Consider the following 20,816-nt stretch of genomic DNA (forward strand, 5'->3'; position numbering starts at 1 on the left):
AGATTAAATCTCAAATAGTGTTTCCACATTGCAATCCTTTGAAGTTCAACAAGAAAAACTGATGCTAGGATTTACCAACATAGGCTCATTTTAGTAAAAAGAATAAAATAACAACATACTTTAATAGCTTTGAATTTTGAAAAAATTCCTCTTCGTATTCTTTAATAGATTCAATGCTTTCACTGCTGTTTCCTGGAGAAACAAAAGAGTGCTGCAACAGTTCCATTTAGACAGTTTTCTCTGCTACCAAGAACAAATAAGCAGACCTAGAGCTTTCTTTACCTTTTCCAGTAACAACTGCAAAATAACCCAAAGCTTTCATTGGGAAGAGTTTGCCTTCAATGATTTGCTGGATCTATGAAAATAAAGGATTAAAAAAACCATGGTTAACTTTGCACAGAGACATTCTTTCCTTCATTTTCTTCAGCACAATTTTAAAGCCAGATCCAGTTATATCTCTGAATAGAGTACTGCAGGATGCAGTTTGTCATGGGACTATGAGTTCTACTGATATTTAATACAAACAAAAAAATAAAGGCATAAAACAAATAAGGCATAACGCAGCAAAACACAAAATACAGTAAAAATGCCTATCCCTAAACACCCTTAAACCTTTTTGGGAAATGGAACTTGTTCAGGTCACCTTCATGAAACAAATCCGTATTGTAGCAAGCTGAGAATGAAGTCACACAGATGACCACTAAAAGCAAGGCCTGGGAAATTAAAACAACAACCATGACAAAAAAATCATACTGAATACAGAAATAAGCACTCCAAGCCATCTAGAACAGGTAGGTGAGGTCCAGTATTTACAACAGCATCTCAAGTATTTTACTGTGTGTGCCTTTAGCTGTCACAATGTGAAAAAAACAGTTTCAACTCACCCTGTTTGGGCTAGTCACGTTTTTCTCTGCAAGATCAACCTTTGTCAACACAAAAATTGTCCTTTTTCCTTGGGGATCCATTTGGTTGACTAAATCTGTGACAATACTGCGTTCTGCATCCACTGACCCATCTAAAATACATACAAAGTTGTATTTCAGGGACTATGTAATCTAACACACTGAAGACAGATGGGTGTCAAATAAGTTTCGTGTTACAACTTAAACCCAATAAAATTAGACCCATTTTTGGGTACACAGAGTGAAAAATTTGCTTTGTTCCCAGCATCATAAAAAGGTAGTTTGTTCTATTTGTTTAAATTTAGAACAATACCAGCTTGCTCAAAATATTCAACTCCAAAAAACACTTTTGAAGAAATCTTGAATATTATCACCACCATTTTTCCTTGATGATTAAAAACTCTTAACAAAGAGTTGCTTACTGTTTTGTACACCATACAGATTATCACAACAGGAAATTTAATATAATCAGAGCAGACCCCAGAGGAACATAAGAACCATGATTAAAACAAAAAGTCCTGCCAGTTGGATAACTATCTAGACTCTGATTACCTTGGATACAGAGGATGATGGCATTAGGATTCTGCATGTAGGCCTTGCTGATGCTAAAGATAGTTTCCTTTGTATCTGGAGCCATACCTGATGTCACAGTCTTTAATATGTACGTGAAAATATACATTTAAAGGAAAAAAAAAAAGAAAACAAAGATGTTAAAAAAAAAAAAAACCAACAGCTACTGTTCTCACCAATAACATTACCTCAGTTTCATGTGTTAATTTTTAATTTTTTTATTTATCCTATACTTACACTAATGACTCCAGGTAAATCAACCAATACCATTCGCTGTAAACCAGGACCTTTCACACTTAAGGAGATGGTCTGTGAAGTAAAATTGAAATTCAAGGTTTATACACACACCTACTTTGCATGTAGTTGCATACACAAACACATACACATAAAACCATATAAATGCATATTTACACACATATGCTTTTATCTGTAACAACCTTTAAATTTCAAATAGGAAGTACAACTTTAAATGCAAGTAACTGTTATATAAAACTGATTTTAACAGTCCAAATATACTTTGCAAGTGCAAAATATTAAATATACACTAACTGGATTCACCACCATATCCTAGTTGAAGAATACTTATGAAAGATACATATGCACAGATATTTGCCATTAAATATTTGAGAAGTCTTACCTCAGTGCTAACAGTACACCCTTCTTTCACACTATTTCTCATTCTGATTTCTATTTCATTTCTCAAAGCTGCAAGCTGTTACAAGAAAAGATATCAAATTTCACTCTAATTAAACAGGGGCTTACAGACCACAAAGACACAATTTTTTTCAGAGTTAATAAAAGTCACATTGACTCTCAGTCAGTTCTTTATACTTACATCCTCCTCTTTGGTCAGATCAAACTCTCGAGAGCTGTCTTTGAATAAAGCCACATGGTGTGGACCTTCACTAAGGGTTACCTAAATGGTAAAAGCCTAATGAGAAAGCACAGTAGATCTAACACAAAGAAACATGAGAAGTATGTGCACTTCCCACTGTAGTAATACAACTATATGTAATGTCTATTTAGCACAAAATTACTTAATGGTAGGCATTACTACTACAGAGATAGTATACATGGATTATATATTAGCCTGTAGAGGTTTTATCATTGGTTTTAATAACCCTCTTGCTTAGACGCCATTTTATAAACATATGTTTATTTATACTTCAATTAATGGCATAATCAGAGAGAGAACAATACAGCAAATGCTGATTCAGAGATTATGATGCTTCTTACCTTAACAGGGGAGCGTGTCATCATCTCCCCAGACCCTCGGGGGAATATGCGGGCTTGGGCGATCATTTCTAACACGCTGGTTTTTCCTGCACTTTGATCTCCAACCACCACCACCTTAAGTGAAAGTTTAAACAGCTGTTGGCTTTCAGCAGGACATTTTGGAAGCATAGACAGGCTGACTAGAAATATATGAATCTGTATCAAGAGGAGCTGTATTCTGTTTGACAATAAATGCATTGGTTTAAAGATTTAATCTTTGAAGAAATACTAAGTTGTAGTCACGCCAAAAAATTGACTCAAGACAGCACAGTCCACAAAGCATCCTGTCAGGCCACCTAATGAAGAGACAAAGAACTTGCTGCTCTTGTGACAGGCAGTTCATATCTTCTTGTACAAGATCCTTTCAGCAGGCAAAACACTACAAACGTGATAGATGCTTATTCTGCCTGGAGAAAGCTGAGTCCTGAAGTAGATGCTGTCATTTCCCCATCGTAGTGGTTTCCTATAGAAGCTACCAGTGCTACAGGTGGTTCTGCAAGCAGCAAGCATTCCTGGCTCTCCCCTATACCAGCAGTCAGGCCAGCAAAACCCCCTCCCACAGTCCCCTCCAACAGCAGCACTGCTGCAGGGAGACAGCCAGGACACCTTACCCTCTAAGCTCCCCTCACACACACTGGCAAACAACATCCATTTTATGAAGCTGAAGATGATGGGGTGCCCTGATTGAAACCATTTAAAATTAAAAGCTGAGCACAATAGCAGTATCTGAACCTAGATAGAGAATATAATAAATGCTTTATTCAATTATAAGACTGGTGTTTCATAAAAAATCACTGAATTTGTTATGTACTTACTCTAGGTAGGTGATCTTGAGTGTTATAACTGGCATCATAATCAGACAGTATGTCAAGTACTTCAGAATACATATCAATCAAGGATTTCTACAAAAAAGAAGTACAGAAAGAAAACACAGTCAATTAAGACAACAAAGACTGCATTTCAGACTACTTCATCTGTAAACTCACGTGTAAAATTGTTTTTATTCTCTCATGATGGTTTGAAATCTCAACTGTCTACACTGCAGCTCAGATCTTTCTTTCATGAAGTACAATACCAAGTAAAGTCAATCCTTGTCTCCTGTGGATGAAAATACTACAGCACCTTGCTGAAGGAGGAAAATGAGTGCTCTTATTTACGTACAGCATAAGAGAACAACAGAGCTCAAAATTCAGTTTCCAAGTTAAGAAGCTGAACTGAGTTCCTTCCATTAAACATCAACTTACATTTTTAGTTTGATGAACAATAAGCATTAACAAAGATACAGAGTTATCAATCTCATTCTGTAAAAATAAGAACTCTTTATCTTCCAGTTCTCAGAGGAAAGAGCAAGATCAATACTGGCCAGTGAGTGATGCAGAGAGAGGTAGAAAACATCCATTTTTAGAATGCTCAGGATGTTGGCAGGCAAAAGCAAAAGCATACTTAGTTCAGTCTCCCTGGATTTATACAGAGCCATTAAATGATGTTTCCTGATCCCATAACTTATTCCTACCAAACTCAGCAAGAACCATGACACAGCACAAAGGTAGCAGACTGTGTGTGTAAGAAGGTAAGGTATAAGCCTTGGAAGCAAGATTATTAGAAAATACAGTGAAGCTAAATCAAATAACCCAATCCCCATTTCCCAATCACTTGAGTAGTTATTTAGTTTGATGTGGTAACCGCTTTATGCTCTTCAACTGAAGCCACTTCCAAAAGCTGTGTATTAAAAAAAAAAAGGAAGGTATGTATAATAGCCTGGATGAGTAAAAAAATTTGCAGAAGTATCTTTAAAGCTAATGTTAAAAGTTCATATATGAATTAACAAGTGTAATTTAGAACAGCATCATGAAAATAGTGGAAAATGTGGCATAATTACATTTCTATGTGGTTTTGTAACACATAAATACCTTTAGCTTTCTCTGATGAATTCCCTTGTCATCTCTTTGCAGCACCAATTTTCTTAACTCTTTGTTCTCCTTCTCTAGTCGCTCAAGCATTCTTTGGTATTTGAGCTATAAAACGGTAACACAAATATACTTGTGTAATTATGGAAATAGTACACTCACATAAGCAAAGTTTTACCTACGGAAAATGTGTAATCCCTCGGGCAAGTCCTTCAAAAATATAGAAACCTTTGTGATCATTACAGTTACTAAAAATACAAGGCCATCAATAGAAGACCATTAGAATTTTTTTTTGCAATGCAACTCCTTTGTTTCCAAAGTCTTAATAAGGCAACACTGTTTCCAAACTGATTACGTATGGGAGTACATAAATCAATCTTTAGGCATCTTAAGCATCATTTTCAAAGAAGCTACATGTATGGAATCAGACAGAAATTAGCATCAGTGAGAACTGACCATTCAACCAAAAAGGTCACAGAGCTTAAATATGAATTAGCATTCAACCTCAGTTCAAGACACAACTGCACCAGCTCAGTCCTGTTTAAAAGATTATGATAGTACTCTGAAGATTATCTATTATACGTATATATATATATTTGATATCTACTCTGAAACCCATTTTGTATGATGTAGTAATGCATTTCGCCTGAGTGTATTTTTTAAGAACAAAAGAAATTTCAAGCTATTAGTAAAAAAAAGGTAAATAATAAATGCATTCAAAATTAGTAAATATATGAAGAGGCTACGAAAACCTGTATCAAAACAATGTGGTTGAGCCAAAAAGCCAAACAATTTAGAAGCCAACAGATAAAAGATTAAGTACATTAACTTAAGAAAAGTGAGCAAAGCAAAATATTGACAAATATGACTAATACGCATCAGCCCTGAAAAAAATCTAGCTTCAAAATAACTAGTTCTTCCTTGCTAATCAAGGAGATTAAAACTTTGTTGGAATGAGATCTTGCATTCTGTAAGTCATTGTCAGAGAAAGAACAGACTAGACTAACCTTTGGTCTCTGCCAACACAAGGAACTCTGTATTGATAAACTCAGAGATTGTAAAAAGCACTACAGTTTTACCCAATATGAATATATTTGGTGTATTTTCATGGGTGCTTTTGTCTAGTAAATCTGACACTGCTACACATAAATCACTACTTAAGATATCAGTAACTCAGAAACGTCACCTGAGTGCGTAAAAGTTCTTCTTGAAGTTGATCAATCTTCTCTTTGTCAGAAACCTACAAAGAAAAACAATTATGGCTACTATCACTTGTTTAGTTCAACCACTGCAAGTAACCAAATCACAAACTGAAAGCTTTGTTCCCCATAAGAAAACTGACTTTACATGCATTTTAAAGCAAGTAAAATTCTTTAATTAGCATTTGAGATTTAAGGCTGATGGAAAACTCCACCTGCTACAGGAGATCCATATCAAAGAATCATCTGAATTTCAGTACATGTAAATACAAAAAATAACCCTTCAAGACTTAACACTAGGAAAGTGGGCTTAGGGAAAAGGAACTTTACACAGTGCTGAGGGAGTTTTCTGGCCAGTGAACTAAACGTAAGTTTTGTGGTCAAATCCTCAGGATCTCATATGTTAATCCTCTGAATTAACATGATCTTAATGGGATACAAACAGTAGACACCTGATTGCTATAGAAACTACCTTCAGGTGAGTATTCACTATTTCTGACTATTCACGAGGATTCTTATTTCATACTTGTTTTTCAGAATTATAATTTTAACCATGCCTCACACCTTCATAAATGTTAGTTAGATAGGACAGTCTTGAAGGGTTATTTCAGAATTATTTAAACTACAATAAAAAGTGGAAAAATTAAGATATTATAGTACAAGATATTTTGAAATTCAAGGCATTAATGTAATAAGATCAGGCATTGAGAGCCATTTTTAGACAAATATTTATAAAATATGTTCATCAAGATGTAATAAACAGTTGTTTAAAACAAGCCCCTTATGATAACACACAGACAATAGTATACATGGTGCAATACAAATTGCTATGATGTAAATATTTACAAACAGCATAAAATCTAATGGCTGATTGATGAAATATTCAATTTAGAAAAAACTGTAATCTAAACAATTACTGGAAGCTTTAATATTTAAATAAACTTCATGTAATAAAGCTCATGTGACATTTACAACTCAAGTTAGCTTCAGAGTAGAAGAGCATATCATCTACTATGCAGTAGACAGCTGTCATTTAGACAAATTAATTCTGTACTATAATTTCACAACAGTTGTTACAGATTAAACAAGACAAAAATCCACAATTATTCATAGTGATCAATATTATTTGGCTATTAAGCCTGTAATGTACAGAATTGTGTCTGCACTTTATAGAAAGAAATCCAAGCTGACACTTCCATCTTTGTCCAATTATTTTCTTGGTTCATAAACAGCAAAGAGGAAGTGCTGTCAGTTAACTTCTCATTTCTGTTAATTAGCTCAGCTGTAGCAAAAGTGCATCGGAAACAGGGTTAGTTTAACACAGAGGACTCGATAATGCAGCCACAAGGTGGTATATGTAAATAAATATTTACATATGCACACACTTCTAACACCTCAGAGACATAAGGGGAAAACAAAAGTAGGAGGGCAAAGAGAATGGTGTGGAGAGTCAAAAGAAACAAAAAAATTAAGAAAGAAAAGGAAAACAAAGTGTTTCCCCGTGCTACAGACTTTCAAAACAGTCAGTATTTTTCTCTTCTCTGTTTTTAAACAAGCTGTTCTCAAAGGACTTGGGATGCACCTCTGAAATCCATCCCTACAGACATCTCTGACCACAGTCGGAGCAGTGTCTGCATGAGTCAAAATATTGCACACAGCTTACAAGCTGCAAGATAGGAAGCAAAGAATTATCTAGCACTAGATGATTAATTCTAACAAGGCCAATTTGATAAGTTATGTCAAAAATAACAAACAGCTCTAGAATGATGTATTTGCCTCAGCGTTTGGTGTAGGTGTTCTTTCAGTGTTAGTGCAGTGCTTTGAACATGTACTCCGTAACAGTGCTAAAAATGTTTATGTTGCCAATATTGAAAAGCTAAAACTAACAATCTGAAGTATCGATAGCCACACATGCCTAATCTAAGATTTCTACACAAAAAAAAAGGTAAACTAAAGTAAACTACTGATATATGTCTATACAGGCACATCAGTTTTTGTTTAATCCGGCTCAGCATGGTTTGTACATCAAGATTCCTCCTTCTTTCCTCATTGCCATAAAGAGCTATGAGAAAACTGGAGAGCCATTTTTAATCATGGGTTCCTGCACAGATGCAGATACTTGTTTACTAAGATTACCAAAAAGCTCCTCAAACATTTTGCAGAGCTGTTGCTTTCCAACAACTCTTGTCACATATTGTACAAAATAACTACATGCCTCTGAAAATCCAGTACCTTTGAAACCATAGTTACCGGTCTTGTATATTCTCTAACAATACTACAAATAATTTAAAATTGATCATCTACAAAACTACAATGATTTCCACATAAATGAAACTATCAAGGTTCAGACCGAATGCATTCAAGCAGCCATGCACAGTGCAGCTCTATAAACTCAAAAATTATACTGCTAAACATTTATGATAAGGCTAGCCAAAAAAAAACACCCAGGAGGAAAAAAATGACTTTTTTGTTTTTAGTATCCTCTCTTGATTGTGAGATGGTTCTTACTATTATTCAATTTACAACTGTGATAGATTTAATATTGAGTAACTAAACTAAAATGGAAAAATGTGCAAGAAAATTGGGCAACAAAACTTCTCTAATAGAGAGGCAAGGAAGCCAACTCAGTTAAAAAATAAACAATAATTTATTAGTTTCCAAAAGGACCTACAATGATTTATTTCCATGACAGGAACAATTTATTCCTCTAAAGGAGAATCTGGATCAATAATTAGGATCTTTGAGTCCATTTTAAGATATTAAAGAAAATATAGTCTACTATCTTTTTTAATTTGATTCAAGCAAAAAGATTAGTGTGACAAAAAAAGACACATTCCTTGTCATAAGGTATGTATGCCAAATGGGACACTTGAATGCTGAATTAAAACTTGTTATATGCAAAGGTAGGTTGACCTTCAACACTCAGAAGACACAAAGTACCTTCCACAGAGGTTAGGATAATATTTCAAATGATAACCCTTGAAGTTGCTTCACAGCTTGGGAATTGTGGAAGTAGTTGCAATAAAGTACTAACAAAGTAGAATTTCAATCAGAAACAAATGCAATATCAAGCTCATTTTCTTTCTTGATTGTGTTTATTAGGCTAATAAATTTTTATATATCAAATATTGTATTGCCTTTCCAGCAATTTTAACAATTCATACATTTTATTATAAACTTCAAGCTACTATTCTATACTCCAGCTCTCTCAGTAAACTGTATACAATCTGACAGAGGCTGAAGAAGTTACCTTTATTTAAAAAAAAGTAACTGAATAGAGAATATTTAGACCACTGAAGACATCTTTACTCTTACTAAAAAAAAAAAATAGCTGGAAGGGAATGAACGCAAAAACAGCTGTAGGACACCTACTCAGATAAACTAATCTCAAATAATTAAATCTACATTATATTTTATTGTATGATGCTTAGACTCAGTATAACTGAAGACATCAGTGTTATTTTAAATCCAGACAGAATATTAACTAAATAAATTTGAAAAATTAAATTACGAAAAAATAGAATATTAAATAGGAATTTTTTTTTAATTAAAGGAGCATTAAAAGTTTAGAATGGCCAGGAACTGTAATTCTAAAACATAAAAAATAATATGGCAAGAAAGTAAAACATTTGAGTATGAAATGTTGCTATACTTTCAGACAACAATGATTATTCTCTGTTGACTAAAAAGCATGACAATTACATTAACTGCTATACAATTATGCTTAAAAGTTCACGTTTAGCGTATTCCTCTTTCTGTGGGATTTATCTTCAGATGTACAGAATATCAAGTTCTGTATTCAGTGCTCAATTCCAAAGCTGCTGAAAAGCCCAAATAATCAGAAAGCTTTTGAGGGGGCACAGAAGCAGCCAACAAATCAATGCAGTTAAGAATTACACTTGTAACAGATCAGACAATTAAAATATCCCAATTTATGAAGAATTTCCAATTAATCTCAGCCATATAATAATTAAATGACTTGATGTTAAATTGAGTCAGTAAAGTGAACTGCAGATGTTCAACAAACACAACATATAAGAATAAATTCTGCTTTAAGATGGAAACCAAAGGACTATCTTTGATTAATATACAATAGATACTGTTATTAATAGCAGTATTTAATTGTCTGCGCAAAATTGCTTATAAGGAATTCCTGTAATTTTCAGATTGGTAACAGTATAAAGCAGGGAAAAAAGTTTCCAGACATGTATTGCCTGAAAATAGCTACACTGTTACAAGATAAAGCTACCATAAGCAACCGTAAACAGACTTGACATTGATTCACATACTCCTTAAATGCCTTTTTAATGCATGAACATTAAACAACAGTTTTTATAGAGACAGAGAACATAAAATTTCTATGTGACACAAATTACCTGTTCTGCTTTTAACATCATGCTTTAAATGCAACTTGGTTAAATTCAAACAGGACTATACATACACACTACACTGTAGTGAAGTTGGCTGTAGTAATTTGGGCCCCTGATTTAATTAGTTAGATTTTTCTAGCTCAAATGCAGAAGGCTGGAGTATTTGATTAGTGTGAATGCAGTACATATCATCCCTTAAGCCATCACCTTTCGCTTCTGCTGGGATGAGCCCATGTTATATTGGCCAGTGGCTCTGCGCGCTTCCTCCTCGTGCTGCTGGATTTGTTGTTGTAACAGAATGAGTTCCCCAAGCAGGCCCTGCCATGAGTTTATAATAAAAAGGAGAGGAAAATTTGGGGTGTAAGGAGAACAGAGTTAAACCAAAGGGTATAACAAAGACAGATGAAAACCAGGTATGAATGGGTCAGTTCAAACAAAAGGGAAATTTCATTAGCAAGATCTCTTGCTACCTGGAGTGGATAGAGCCAGCAAAACTATGCATTTTGCAAATCCAGGTAGAACAAAACAATCACCATTTAGCTACACTTTATAATTACATTCAACTTTGACTAGGTATCTAAATATTTTAAAAATTCAACTATGCTGGCTTTAAGATACCCTCAAAGCGTTCAGAATTTCATTTCAGTTATTCATATCAGAAGTTCTTAAGTATCAGCAATTGTCTAGAACCTAACTATCCATGTATCTACAGTGTTTTGGATATTCTATACACAGCTGTGCACAACAGCTAACAGACTCAGCTTTGTCATAAAAGTTCTCTTTTTGTTTTTATACCCAGCAAAACACAGACAGTTTATAGAAAGATGATTTTTGCCTGCTACTTAATTTTCTCAAACTAGTAGAAGAAGAATAGTTTCTAGAGCATTAAAAAAAACCCCCAAAAACCAAAAACCAACACAAAAAAAACACAAACAAAAAGCACCCCCTCTCCACTTCTGGAACACACTGAAACTTAAACTGATGCTGTAATAATCCTTCATGATCACTTCAAAAAACCCCTAAAACTTGACCCTTATTTCTTTACTCATTCAGCATTTCCACAAAGCTTAGTTTTCCCCTCTTCTCTCTCCACAGCAAATATTCTTATAATGGCAAGCTGTCTTTCAAAACTACTTTAGAAACATCATGCCAGTATCTACTGGAACTTTATGAACAGTTTATTTCAGAGAATGCAGACAAAAGGATTAATGAACTATTTAAATAATGCTCTTTAAAAAATAATACATCATCTTCTAAGAAAACATGCAATGAAATGAAATGTTTCAAAAATGTACTTCAGGAATGAAAACAAACCCTGAAACAGAACTTTGGTGTAAGAATTCAAGACATCTATGATCAAGTTATACATTTGTTGTATGAAATACACACACAGGCATGTACACATAAGGATAAACAACACAGGAGAAAATGGAAAAAGGAGAGAGACAACCAAATGACCAAATATAAACATTTGTTAAATAGTGATTTGTATCATTTCAAGCACAGAGAAATCTTCTCATTTGTATTTTACTGAACAATTTTAAGATTTAACAAATGTCTCTATTGCCAGCTTAGCAAACGCAACAGAGCAGTGCCGGGAACCAGGCAAAAGATGCCATTTCTATACAGCAGCAAGGAGAGAGAGCCTCAGAGCTATACTTAATATCTGAGGAAGAACAATAGTATTTTGCCATTTTGGTAGACAGTGAAACTGTCAATATGACCTGGCACATTCTGTTTAAACATTGTTATGGGTGAAAAAATGCAAGAAAAAACACTGAACAAAATCTGCCATGAAGGACTTTTAGCATCTGAACAAGAAATGTAACAAATATTTGAAGTCACCAAATCTAATGATTTAATGAGCAATTACTTTCTAAGACATCTGGTACATGTGGCTCTTATTCCATAGTAAAGCATGAAAAGCCCTTTTCAACTACAGTTACCCCATTTAATAAAATATTCAAATAAAAAATAAAGCGATTTAAAAGGCTTCTCTGTAACACTCTTCTTTGTACATATCAATCAGTAATCTTATTAATATTATTTCTGTTATATTCTATTTCTTAATTCACACATTTGAATTAAAAAATATAAAAATTATATATATATTATAGAAATAAATAATAAATATAAAAATATTAACCCCCCAGAAATTTAAATAGCACAGAACCATACACACAACACCCAGGTTGCTAAGAATCAAGACACAAACAAAAATATTTACATCTCTCTGTGTGTCCCCTCTGCCAAAATCAATAATTCCAGTGTAAAACTAGATTTATTTTAAAGAATTTTATCTAGAAAAATCAACACTTAATACATTAATGAGATTTCAAAAACCAAGTTCTTTACAATCATTATATTACTTCTTTTCCTTGTCAAAGACACAGTGTAAAGGGGAATAACAGTAGTTGACAGACCCATTGGGATAAACCCTGAAGAGTCATAATGAGAATCTGGGTGCAAAACAAACAAACAAACAAACAAACAAATAAATAAATAATTAAAAAAAGGCAAAACAAGTGCTGACATTGCTCCTGCATATACTTTAAATTCCCCTCCACTATTTGACATTAAAAGTTAATGTGATGTACTTCAGCTGAGTATTACTCTAATTTAAAAGCAATGCAAAAGTATGAAAATGATAAGGAGGGTAAAGAGGTCAATTTTTAAAAATCTGAATAAACGTCACAATTTTATCCAGAGTACCTAAGCTGGGAATATAATGATCCTACTAATAAGAGAGAAAATTTGGGAAACTTTATTGCGTGACTTGCAAGAACAAAACAAATAGAATGTTTTATAAAAAAATAAAACAGATTCGAGTCAAGTGATATTTGTTACTCAAGTCTCTTTTTTCCCTGTCCAGCAGTAAGGGCTGTGGGATACTGCGCTGCCTCTTACACTGATGTAGGTGACACCGTGTACGCTGAGCGAGGCAACCACACGCTGCCGACTCCTCAAGAGTGCAGCAGGTTCTTCGAGGTATGAAATTTTACCAAAGTACCAAAGCAGAGAAAGTACTATCTAAACCTCAAATCGATATCTGAGTCACATTTTTCACTCCAACTCTATCACAGCTATAATCTGTATACACTTTTTTTCAGGTTAAAGGATAAGCTTTGGAATTTGTTTGCTTTAATAGGAAGCTATTTCTTTAGGAAAATTTTCTTGGAGACAAACAATAGTGCAAGATAACTCTCTAAGGAGGTAATGGACGTTTCAAGTACAAGTCCTCACCTACAACAGAGTAAGATATTTTTACTACACTACAGTTTTTATAAGTGTCTTCTCTCTTCTTTCTCCCAGAACAAAATTTTTTCTTTAATCCAGGTAAAAAGATATTTAAACTCCATTTATTTAAATTACTATCTGAACACTCCACACTTTTAATTTAATTCTCTTCTAAAAATATGGCACCTTTTGGATTAAGTGAGAGATTATGAGATAAACACATTAGCTGACAGGAAGCAGTACAGTCTGATTCGGTGTTCAGGGCACCTTTCAATTGCTCAGTTACTTTGCAAAGTAACTGGTTTCTCCTTCATTCTACTCAAAGTTTTTGGAGACCCACCTGAGGATCATGCCCAATAACAATTCTTCAGAACATTTCTCCTAATGAGCAGTTCCTAGATTCCTTTATCAGTTACTAATCTCTTCACAACACAACAAAAAAAATCAGCTCATCAGACACATTTAGTACCACACTACAGCATTTTATACATCTATACAATCACAAGTCTTAAACTAGTTTTGGTTGACAGTGGTAAGCATCGCTGTAAAAAGGCCATCTAATCTGTTGTCTTGAAAATAATAATTCTGCCCACCAAAGTCAATGTTTTGTTAGGTATTCATATGTGCCTTGTTTGAAATATTCTGACCAAAATTGATCATATTAATTAGCAAACCAATAGTTTCTAAGCAGAACATATTAGATTTGATTGGAATAACAAAAAAAATCAGTAGACCAGACTAAATTTTCTAAATTATACTGATTTCAGATGGGCAGGTATTTTACATACCACAGCCAAAGTTTTGTTGGCAACATTAAAATGCAGATGACAGTGCATGAAAAAAAACCCCAGGACAATAACAAGTTTTAATAGTATTACTGGTATTCAGTAAAAATTTCAGTTAATTTAGTTATTAAAGACAATAAACTCAGATGGCCATTTCTTCACAAATCAATAGTAAGTTATATTTTATGTTTTATACCGTGAAACCTGTGCTAAGCAATCACTCTAGGGAAAAATAAAACAATATAAATAGACAGTTTGCAGACAAATGGAAAACAAAAAGCTAAAGTTAATTCTCATGTAGAAATCCATCATTATTCTACAGGGGAAAAAATGGTAGTATGATGTGAGCTTTGTACAGATTTCACTATATACTATCATGCAGTATTAATGTAGAATAAATGTATACATGCCTGTATATACAGAAAAGTTTATGGAAAAGCCCCAGTTCAGATACTTTTAGATGCAAAAATAACTATGTGATTATTTACAAATTCCCTGATATATGTTGCTTTCCTTCCATTTTTAAAAGAATTTTTAAAAATAACCAGGAAAAATGAAAAGCTTTTAAAGAATGAGCAACACGACAATTTAGGAATTTAACAGAAACAAGATCTACTGTTTATGAAAACAAACAAACAAAAAAAAATTAAATGCTAAAACTTTAAGTTACCAAAACAGAGTAACTTTTTTTTCAAGAGAATAGTAACAAAAATGCCATGTATGCTTTATCTAGATAAAGAAAGTAAAAACCAGACTGTTTTAAGAAATGGAAATTCTTTATTAAGACAGGAATTGTTAAGTAAGAATGACAGCTATAAAAATGTCAATACAAATGAGGTTGCAAGTTGAAATGCTTAAAAATAACTACAAAAGCCTAAACCAATTTCAGTAATAAGCTGGAAATTCAAGTGCCACTGAGAACATGCCCTGAAAAATTACAAATGCACATAAAATACCTAAAATCACATTCATATAAAAAACCCCCTGATTTTCTTAAAATATTTTTATGACTGCCTCATATTTCCTTACACCACAATATTTATTATCACTGCACTAATGCATACTCAAGTAATTTTCAAAGATAAACTCTTTCCAAGCTGCTTCATATAAAATCTGCAACTAGCTACTGATGCAGTTTCAAAAATAAATACCCGTTTATCAAGAAATGTTCAGTTTTGCAAGTGAGTAATTACCTTCTTGAACTGTTTGTCATTGTCATACCCCTGGTCAGTAGCCCTGAATGCTGTTTCTCCTGGAGCACCTAAAACATAATTACAGAAACTCATAAGATGCAAAAGGCACTTAAAAATTCTCAAAGTACACCTACCATAAAATTAATGCTTCAACCCCTATGAATGAGTAATTCAATAATCTTTGAAGTTCCTATAAAAAAAGATTAATCTTAAGAAACTGAAGAAGAAAATCAGTTTAAAACTCATCCGAAAATTTTTTATCTAGATTGTGACTCAGATTAGTTACATCACAAGGCAGTAGGCAGCTTCAGTTAGACTATTAAAAGTTCTCAAAACATTTTAAAATTAACTCTGAGAAACAGAAGGATAATACAAATTCCACTGCTGTTATTGTAATGAGAAAAAAAAAAAAAAGCAACTTTCCTATCATCATGACATATGTTTTCAAAAGAAGCTTCTGGAAAAAGCCTGAAATAAAAAGCATCTGCTAAGGACTGTGGCAGAGATATACAAATCATTCATCGATTCATTCTCAGAGGGGAGGATCTAAATCAGGAAAAGATTTTTCACTTAGAGAATGGTTGGGCACTGAACAGGTTCCCCAGGGGAGTGGTCAGAGCACCAAACCTGACAAGGTTCAAGAAGTGTTTGGACAATGCTTCAGGCACATGGTGTGATTCTTGGGGTGTCCTGTTCAGGGCCACAAGTTGGACTCAGTGATCCTGATGGGTCCCTTCCAACTCAGCATATTTTATAATTCTATGAAGTATTTTTAAACTAGCTGGAAAGTATTTGTAAATCAATATTAAATTGCTGTAAATAGTTGTGTCTATGTTGATAGTCACTCCTCTTAGTACAGTAGAGCTTTAAAAGTTTGCTTTAAAAAGGCAGGTTAAGGGCAGGAAAAAGGGCTTTTACACACCTAACAACAGAAGTAGATCAGAAGCTCCTATGACTTCACTAACCAAATTGTAACCTGTGAAAAATCAGCAGAAGAGGGGAAATAAAAATTATAAATACAAAACAAAACGCAAAAAAGATGAGGGAGCTTTGTCTCATTTGGAGGATCACATAATCATAAATGGCCACTACGCCTGTGTGAGTACAGTAACAAATAATAGGTGACATCTCACAATACCAGTCAATAAAAAACACAACTATCACAGAAAATTTCATTCAACCCAAAAAAATACCTTCGCTACAAATTTCTTATTTCACATGCTTGCAGTATTAAGAACCTTCATTCTTAATAATCCAACTCATTTCTCCTGTAACAGCTGTGATAATGCTACTGTCCAGTGCCACACTCACTTCCACCAAGTTCTAGCTGGTCACATCCAGCTTTTCTGATTCACTGAAGGAGTCAAGCTTTCAATCTGTTAGAGTTGTACAAGAATTCTAGTTTTTTATTCAATTTCACATTTTGGTTCTCTGTACTTACTACTAGAATTCTTGCTTTTAAAAATACATTACACTTACCTGTGTCCATAATACTTTCAGATGAGATACTCAATGAAACCATACATTTTCAGGATCCTCTTTCTTTATTATCTAAGGACAAATGTGCACCCTCGTCTTGAATAGGTTATGCTTTTAAAATTAAAACTAAGATGAAAAATTGTTCTCACCAGGAGATAGAAATCCTTTCAGTGAAGCGAAGCTCTCCCCAATCTTGTCAAAGTCAGGCAGAAGTTTGGCAAGGTCATCTGCATCAGGGAGGGCTTGGATAAATTTTTCTAGGAAAACAGTACAACAGTTAGTGAGTCGGGGTTTTTTTCCACTTTTTTGTAAACAAAAATGGCTTGGGCTGTAAAACCTAGCAACTGTGGCAGAGTGTGGTGTTTTTCTTTTTTTTTAAAAAGTATTAAGAAGGTTCTTTCCATATGCACCTCCCCCCTCTAGTGTTGGGAAAGATTATCAGATCAGAAAAACCAATTGCTTTTTTAGACTTTGAACTTCCTGATAAGTTAGCTGCCTCAGGTACTTTATAATTGCCTAAAAATTCTTGCTGCGTTTCACCACATTTCACACATTATTCTCGCACATACTTTGTAGAGGATCTTTTAAAATTACACAGAACTCTAACTATGCTCATGTCTGGAACATTTTAAGAAAAGCTGAGTTTTCAATCTCATAATAAGCCAATTTTGTAAGCCTTTCAAAAAGTCAGAATTATTAGCTTTAAAGTACTATAAAATCGTAGTGTCCACTAGCAATAAGAACAAGAAAACATTTGTTTCAGTTATTCAGTCTGCATTTATCTATGCAATGCTCATACATGGTATGGAATAAGATGATCTTTAAGGTCCCTTTCCAACACAATGATTCTATATAGTAAAATCTTCATAAATAATTTTAAAAAAAAAGACCACCACCTTTCTATCCTGCATATATAAGAAGTCAGTGCTTGATTTCAGACTTTTCTCTTTCATCTGAAAGTACACAAAACCCTCTACTGTAACCTGAAGGTTCAAGAAAACAAGAGTCTATATTTTTCATTTTCTTTTCTTTTGTATCTTCAAGATAATTTTGCAGATAGGAAGGTTCACTATTCTGCCTTTTCAACTGGTCTTTTACTCACACATATTTTTTTACTTATCTATTTATATCTTGTGTCATTCATATAGAAAGAAAGAACTTCATGCATAATACTACCAAAACCAGTCTAAGTCCCTTTGATCATGCTGCAAATCTTCTTTCAATAATGGGATTATATGGCCTTATGAATAGACTAAGAACATTCTCAAATGAAAAGATGAATTATGGAAAATCCATGCTAAAAAATGCTTAATTTCTTCCTACAAACACACTCATACAAATGCCTTGGTGAGACACACATCGAAGCCTAAATGTACAAGTTCAGTCACATTACAGCTAAAAAGTTACTCCTGGAGCCTGCTGAGGACCTATTCTCTTATATTTAAGTTTTACATGTGCCAGTCTTTAGACAGAGTAACATCACTGCTTTTGTGATACCGAAGTCGATCAGTTCATCAAGCTCCCAAATGAAGTCAGGAACAATCCACTTATATTCATCGAGATCTGGCATCATGTCCTTCCACTGATCATATGTCTAACACAAAAAAGGAAAAAAATAATGGTAGAAATAGAAAAAGAAATGTACATAGAGAAGCTTATGAGCAATCCATTGAAAAGTTATGCCTACATATAAAACATACTAAACCACCATCTTTAGATATGACTAATACTTTAAATACTTTAAAATCTACAGTAGTTCTCCAAAACAATGTTTTCCATATTCACTCATCTTTACAGTCATTAGTAAACTAAACAGTGACACTTTGTATTTCTGTGGCTATACCAAAAACTACTGTTTTGAAGTATGTAATAACAAAGAAAAAATGCATATCCAGAGATAAATACCTTCTTGGCTGTATAACCACCTCCCACTGCAGAGCCTAATATAAGATAGCGAACTTTGAGAAGCCTTGACGCCAGTCTAGCCAGCCAAAAGTTCCTGTGGAACTGGTATCCATATTTTACATTTAAAAGTTTTGCTTTGCGAAGGGGAAGACGGTTAAGAGAAGAGAACAGCTGAATGGATATCCTTAAAGGAGGTCTTTGAAACTTTGAACTTGAGTAGCAGGGATGATGTATACTGCGGGAAACAAGATGCAGGTTTTGAAGCGGCGATTTTCTCTTTATTCCACAGCTGCTATTTGCCAGACTCCGGCAGATGACACTAAAAGAAAGAAATAAAAGCTCCAAATAACTGATTTCTTCAACACACCATTTACTCAAACGCCTCTTTAGAAGCAGTTCACATTACATTTTAGCTAGTTACAGTTAATCTCATTGTATCACTCTGAATGTACAATCTCCAGTCATCATCGGTATGTACCAGGAAAACAAAAAGCTGTAAACATCATTAATGGGTATGGAATTTCTTGTGATTACAGAAACAAAACCTTATATACAATTTATACAGTCTGCTACGAATTCAATTTAACTTCCACACTGGAATAAGGCAAGTAATATGTCTGTGGTAAAACACAGTTTGGGCAAACAGGATTAAAGTCCACAGAAGATTTGCAACATACAAGAAAACAGTTTAGCCTATTTTATTCTCTAAAAGAACAGGCACGTTCTTAATGTCCAAAGAACTGTAAGGCTTTGTTATAAAAGCGCTTTGGACCCAGAAATCGAGCTTTTGGAAGATAGGCTAAAAATCAGAATTATGTGAACTGAGACATTTTCCTCTCTCAAAGAAGACCAGTTTTGCCAATGACCTATGTTTAGAAATTTCCTTTAATGTAATGGAAAGCTTAAAAAAAGAACTCCAAGGATTGCTCTGTAAGTCCTCAGTCCTAAGTCACTATGATTGTGAAGGGCACTCTCCTGCTGCTGCACCAAACTGTCTACTGCCTTGGTAAGAAGGAACTTAGTACTTAGAAAGAGGTTAATAAGGAGGAGCAGAACAATCCTTAAATCAGTAACAAAATTCTTTTCTTTGATATGGAATTACAAGAGGGTCAGAAATAAAGTACAGATAGTGACAATATAAAAGTGGCTACTACCAATCAAAAAAATGTCTCCATACTGGAAATGTTTTATTTCCCACTTTTGAAGACAGGTTTTTAAATCAGTTAAAAGCAGTTAATGACTGAGCTGTTCTTTATTTTGTTTTGCAGTCATTACCACTACCCAGATATTTAATATTTTCAGCAGAGACCTGTGGTAGTACATTCTATCAAAGCTACTCCTCATTACTTGTCTTCACCTGGTCTAAAGGCATTTTGTGTAATATTATGTTACTTTCTTCTCTGTGACTGTTCTTTTAGAACACACTGTGTTTGACAGCAGTCAGTCTGTATGTTTAAACTGAAGGAAAAATTGAATTCCATCACACAGTCTTAAGGCAAGAACTCAATCAACAACAATTGCCTTTTGAGTGTTATGCATATTTCAAATCCAGTCTCCTTTAATTAATACGAAATCTTATAATTCACTAAAAAACCCTCCACTACTCTTTCATTATACCACATTTCTACTTTTTCTTCTTTCCTCCCATTGCTAAAAACTCCCCGTGAACACTGGCAAAAATACTTCCAAATTTTCACTGAACAGTGCAGTTAGATTGAAAACAATGCTATAATACGCTATTACATCAAGTACTTAATGAGTTCCAAATTTAACGCCTCTGCAAAGCTGTTTTTAACAACAACAAATATTAGCCTTCCAGACAGGTGAACCTCTGGCATTAGAATCTGTCTGATTACTGGTCTGTAACCTGACTACTCTTACGTTGCCCTGGGATTATAAATGTCTTGTAAAACAAGAAAAAGCGGCCTGTTACACCTGTGATTACAAAGCAAAGGCAACCCAGCAAAAAGCACTGTGGCATTTTCTCATTCAGT

At 34.0% G+C, this 20,816-nt stretch overlaps 1 protein-coding gene across 5 annotated transcripts in view; it reads right to left on the minus strand.

The window, feature by feature from the left end:
* OPA1 (OPA1 mitochondrial dynamin like GTPase) overlaps nucleotides 1-20,816 on the minus strand; it is a 52,305-nt gene that overhangs the window by 30,912 nt on the left and 577 nt on the right. For 2 of the 5 annotated variants that reach the window (XM_050308014.1, XM_050308013.1), the window contains exons 2-18: nucleotides 18,823-19,141; nucleotides 18,415-18,511; nucleotides 17,067-17,174; nucleotides 16,361-16,414; nucleotides 15,439-15,506; nucleotides 10,431-10,541; nucleotides 5,841-5,894; nucleotides 4,658-4,762; nucleotides 3,563-3,649; nucleotides 2,709-2,822; nucleotides 2,308-2,388; nucleotides 2,110-2,184; nucleotides 1,710-1,781; nucleotides 1,455-1,554; nucleotides 885-1,015; nucleotides 283-355; nucleotides 120-192 (exon numbers count right to left, since the gene is read on the minus strand). In XM_050308014.1, coding sequence (XP_050163971.1) covers nucleotides 120-192; nucleotides 283-355; nucleotides 885-1,015; nucleotides 1,455-1,554; nucleotides 1,710-1,781; nucleotides 2,110-2,184; nucleotides 2,308-2,388; nucleotides 2,709-2,822; nucleotides 3,563-3,649; nucleotides 4,658-4,762; nucleotides 5,841-5,894; nucleotides 10,431-10,541; nucleotides 15,439-15,506; nucleotides 16,361-16,414; nucleotides 17,067-17,174; nucleotides 18,415-18,511; nucleotides 18,823-19,141 — 1,722 coding nt within the window. The remainder of the gene's footprint in view (nucleotides 1-119; nucleotides 193-282; nucleotides 356-884; nucleotides 1,016-1,454; nucleotides 1,555-1,709; nucleotides 1,782-2,109; nucleotides 2,185-2,307; nucleotides 2,389-2,708; nucleotides 2,823-3,562; nucleotides 3,650-4,657; nucleotides 4,763-5,840; nucleotides 5,895-10,430; nucleotides 10,542-15,438; nucleotides 15,507-16,360; nucleotides 16,415-17,066; nucleotides 17,175-18,414; nucleotides 18,512-18,822; nucleotides 19,142-20,816) is intronic. The other 3 variants (XM_050308015.1, XM_050308016.1, XM_050308017.1) reach the window with 3 other exon arrangements.

This window comes from Myiozetetes cayanensis, unplaced genomic scaffold, assembly GCF_022539395.1.
Source record: "Myiozetetes cayanensis isolate MyiCay16 unplaced genomic scaffold, myiCay2020 scf13, whole genome shotgun sequence".
NCBI classification, from domain to species: Eukaryota; Metazoa; Chordata; class Aves; order Passeriformes; family Tyrannidae; genus Myiozetetes; species Myiozetetes cayanensis.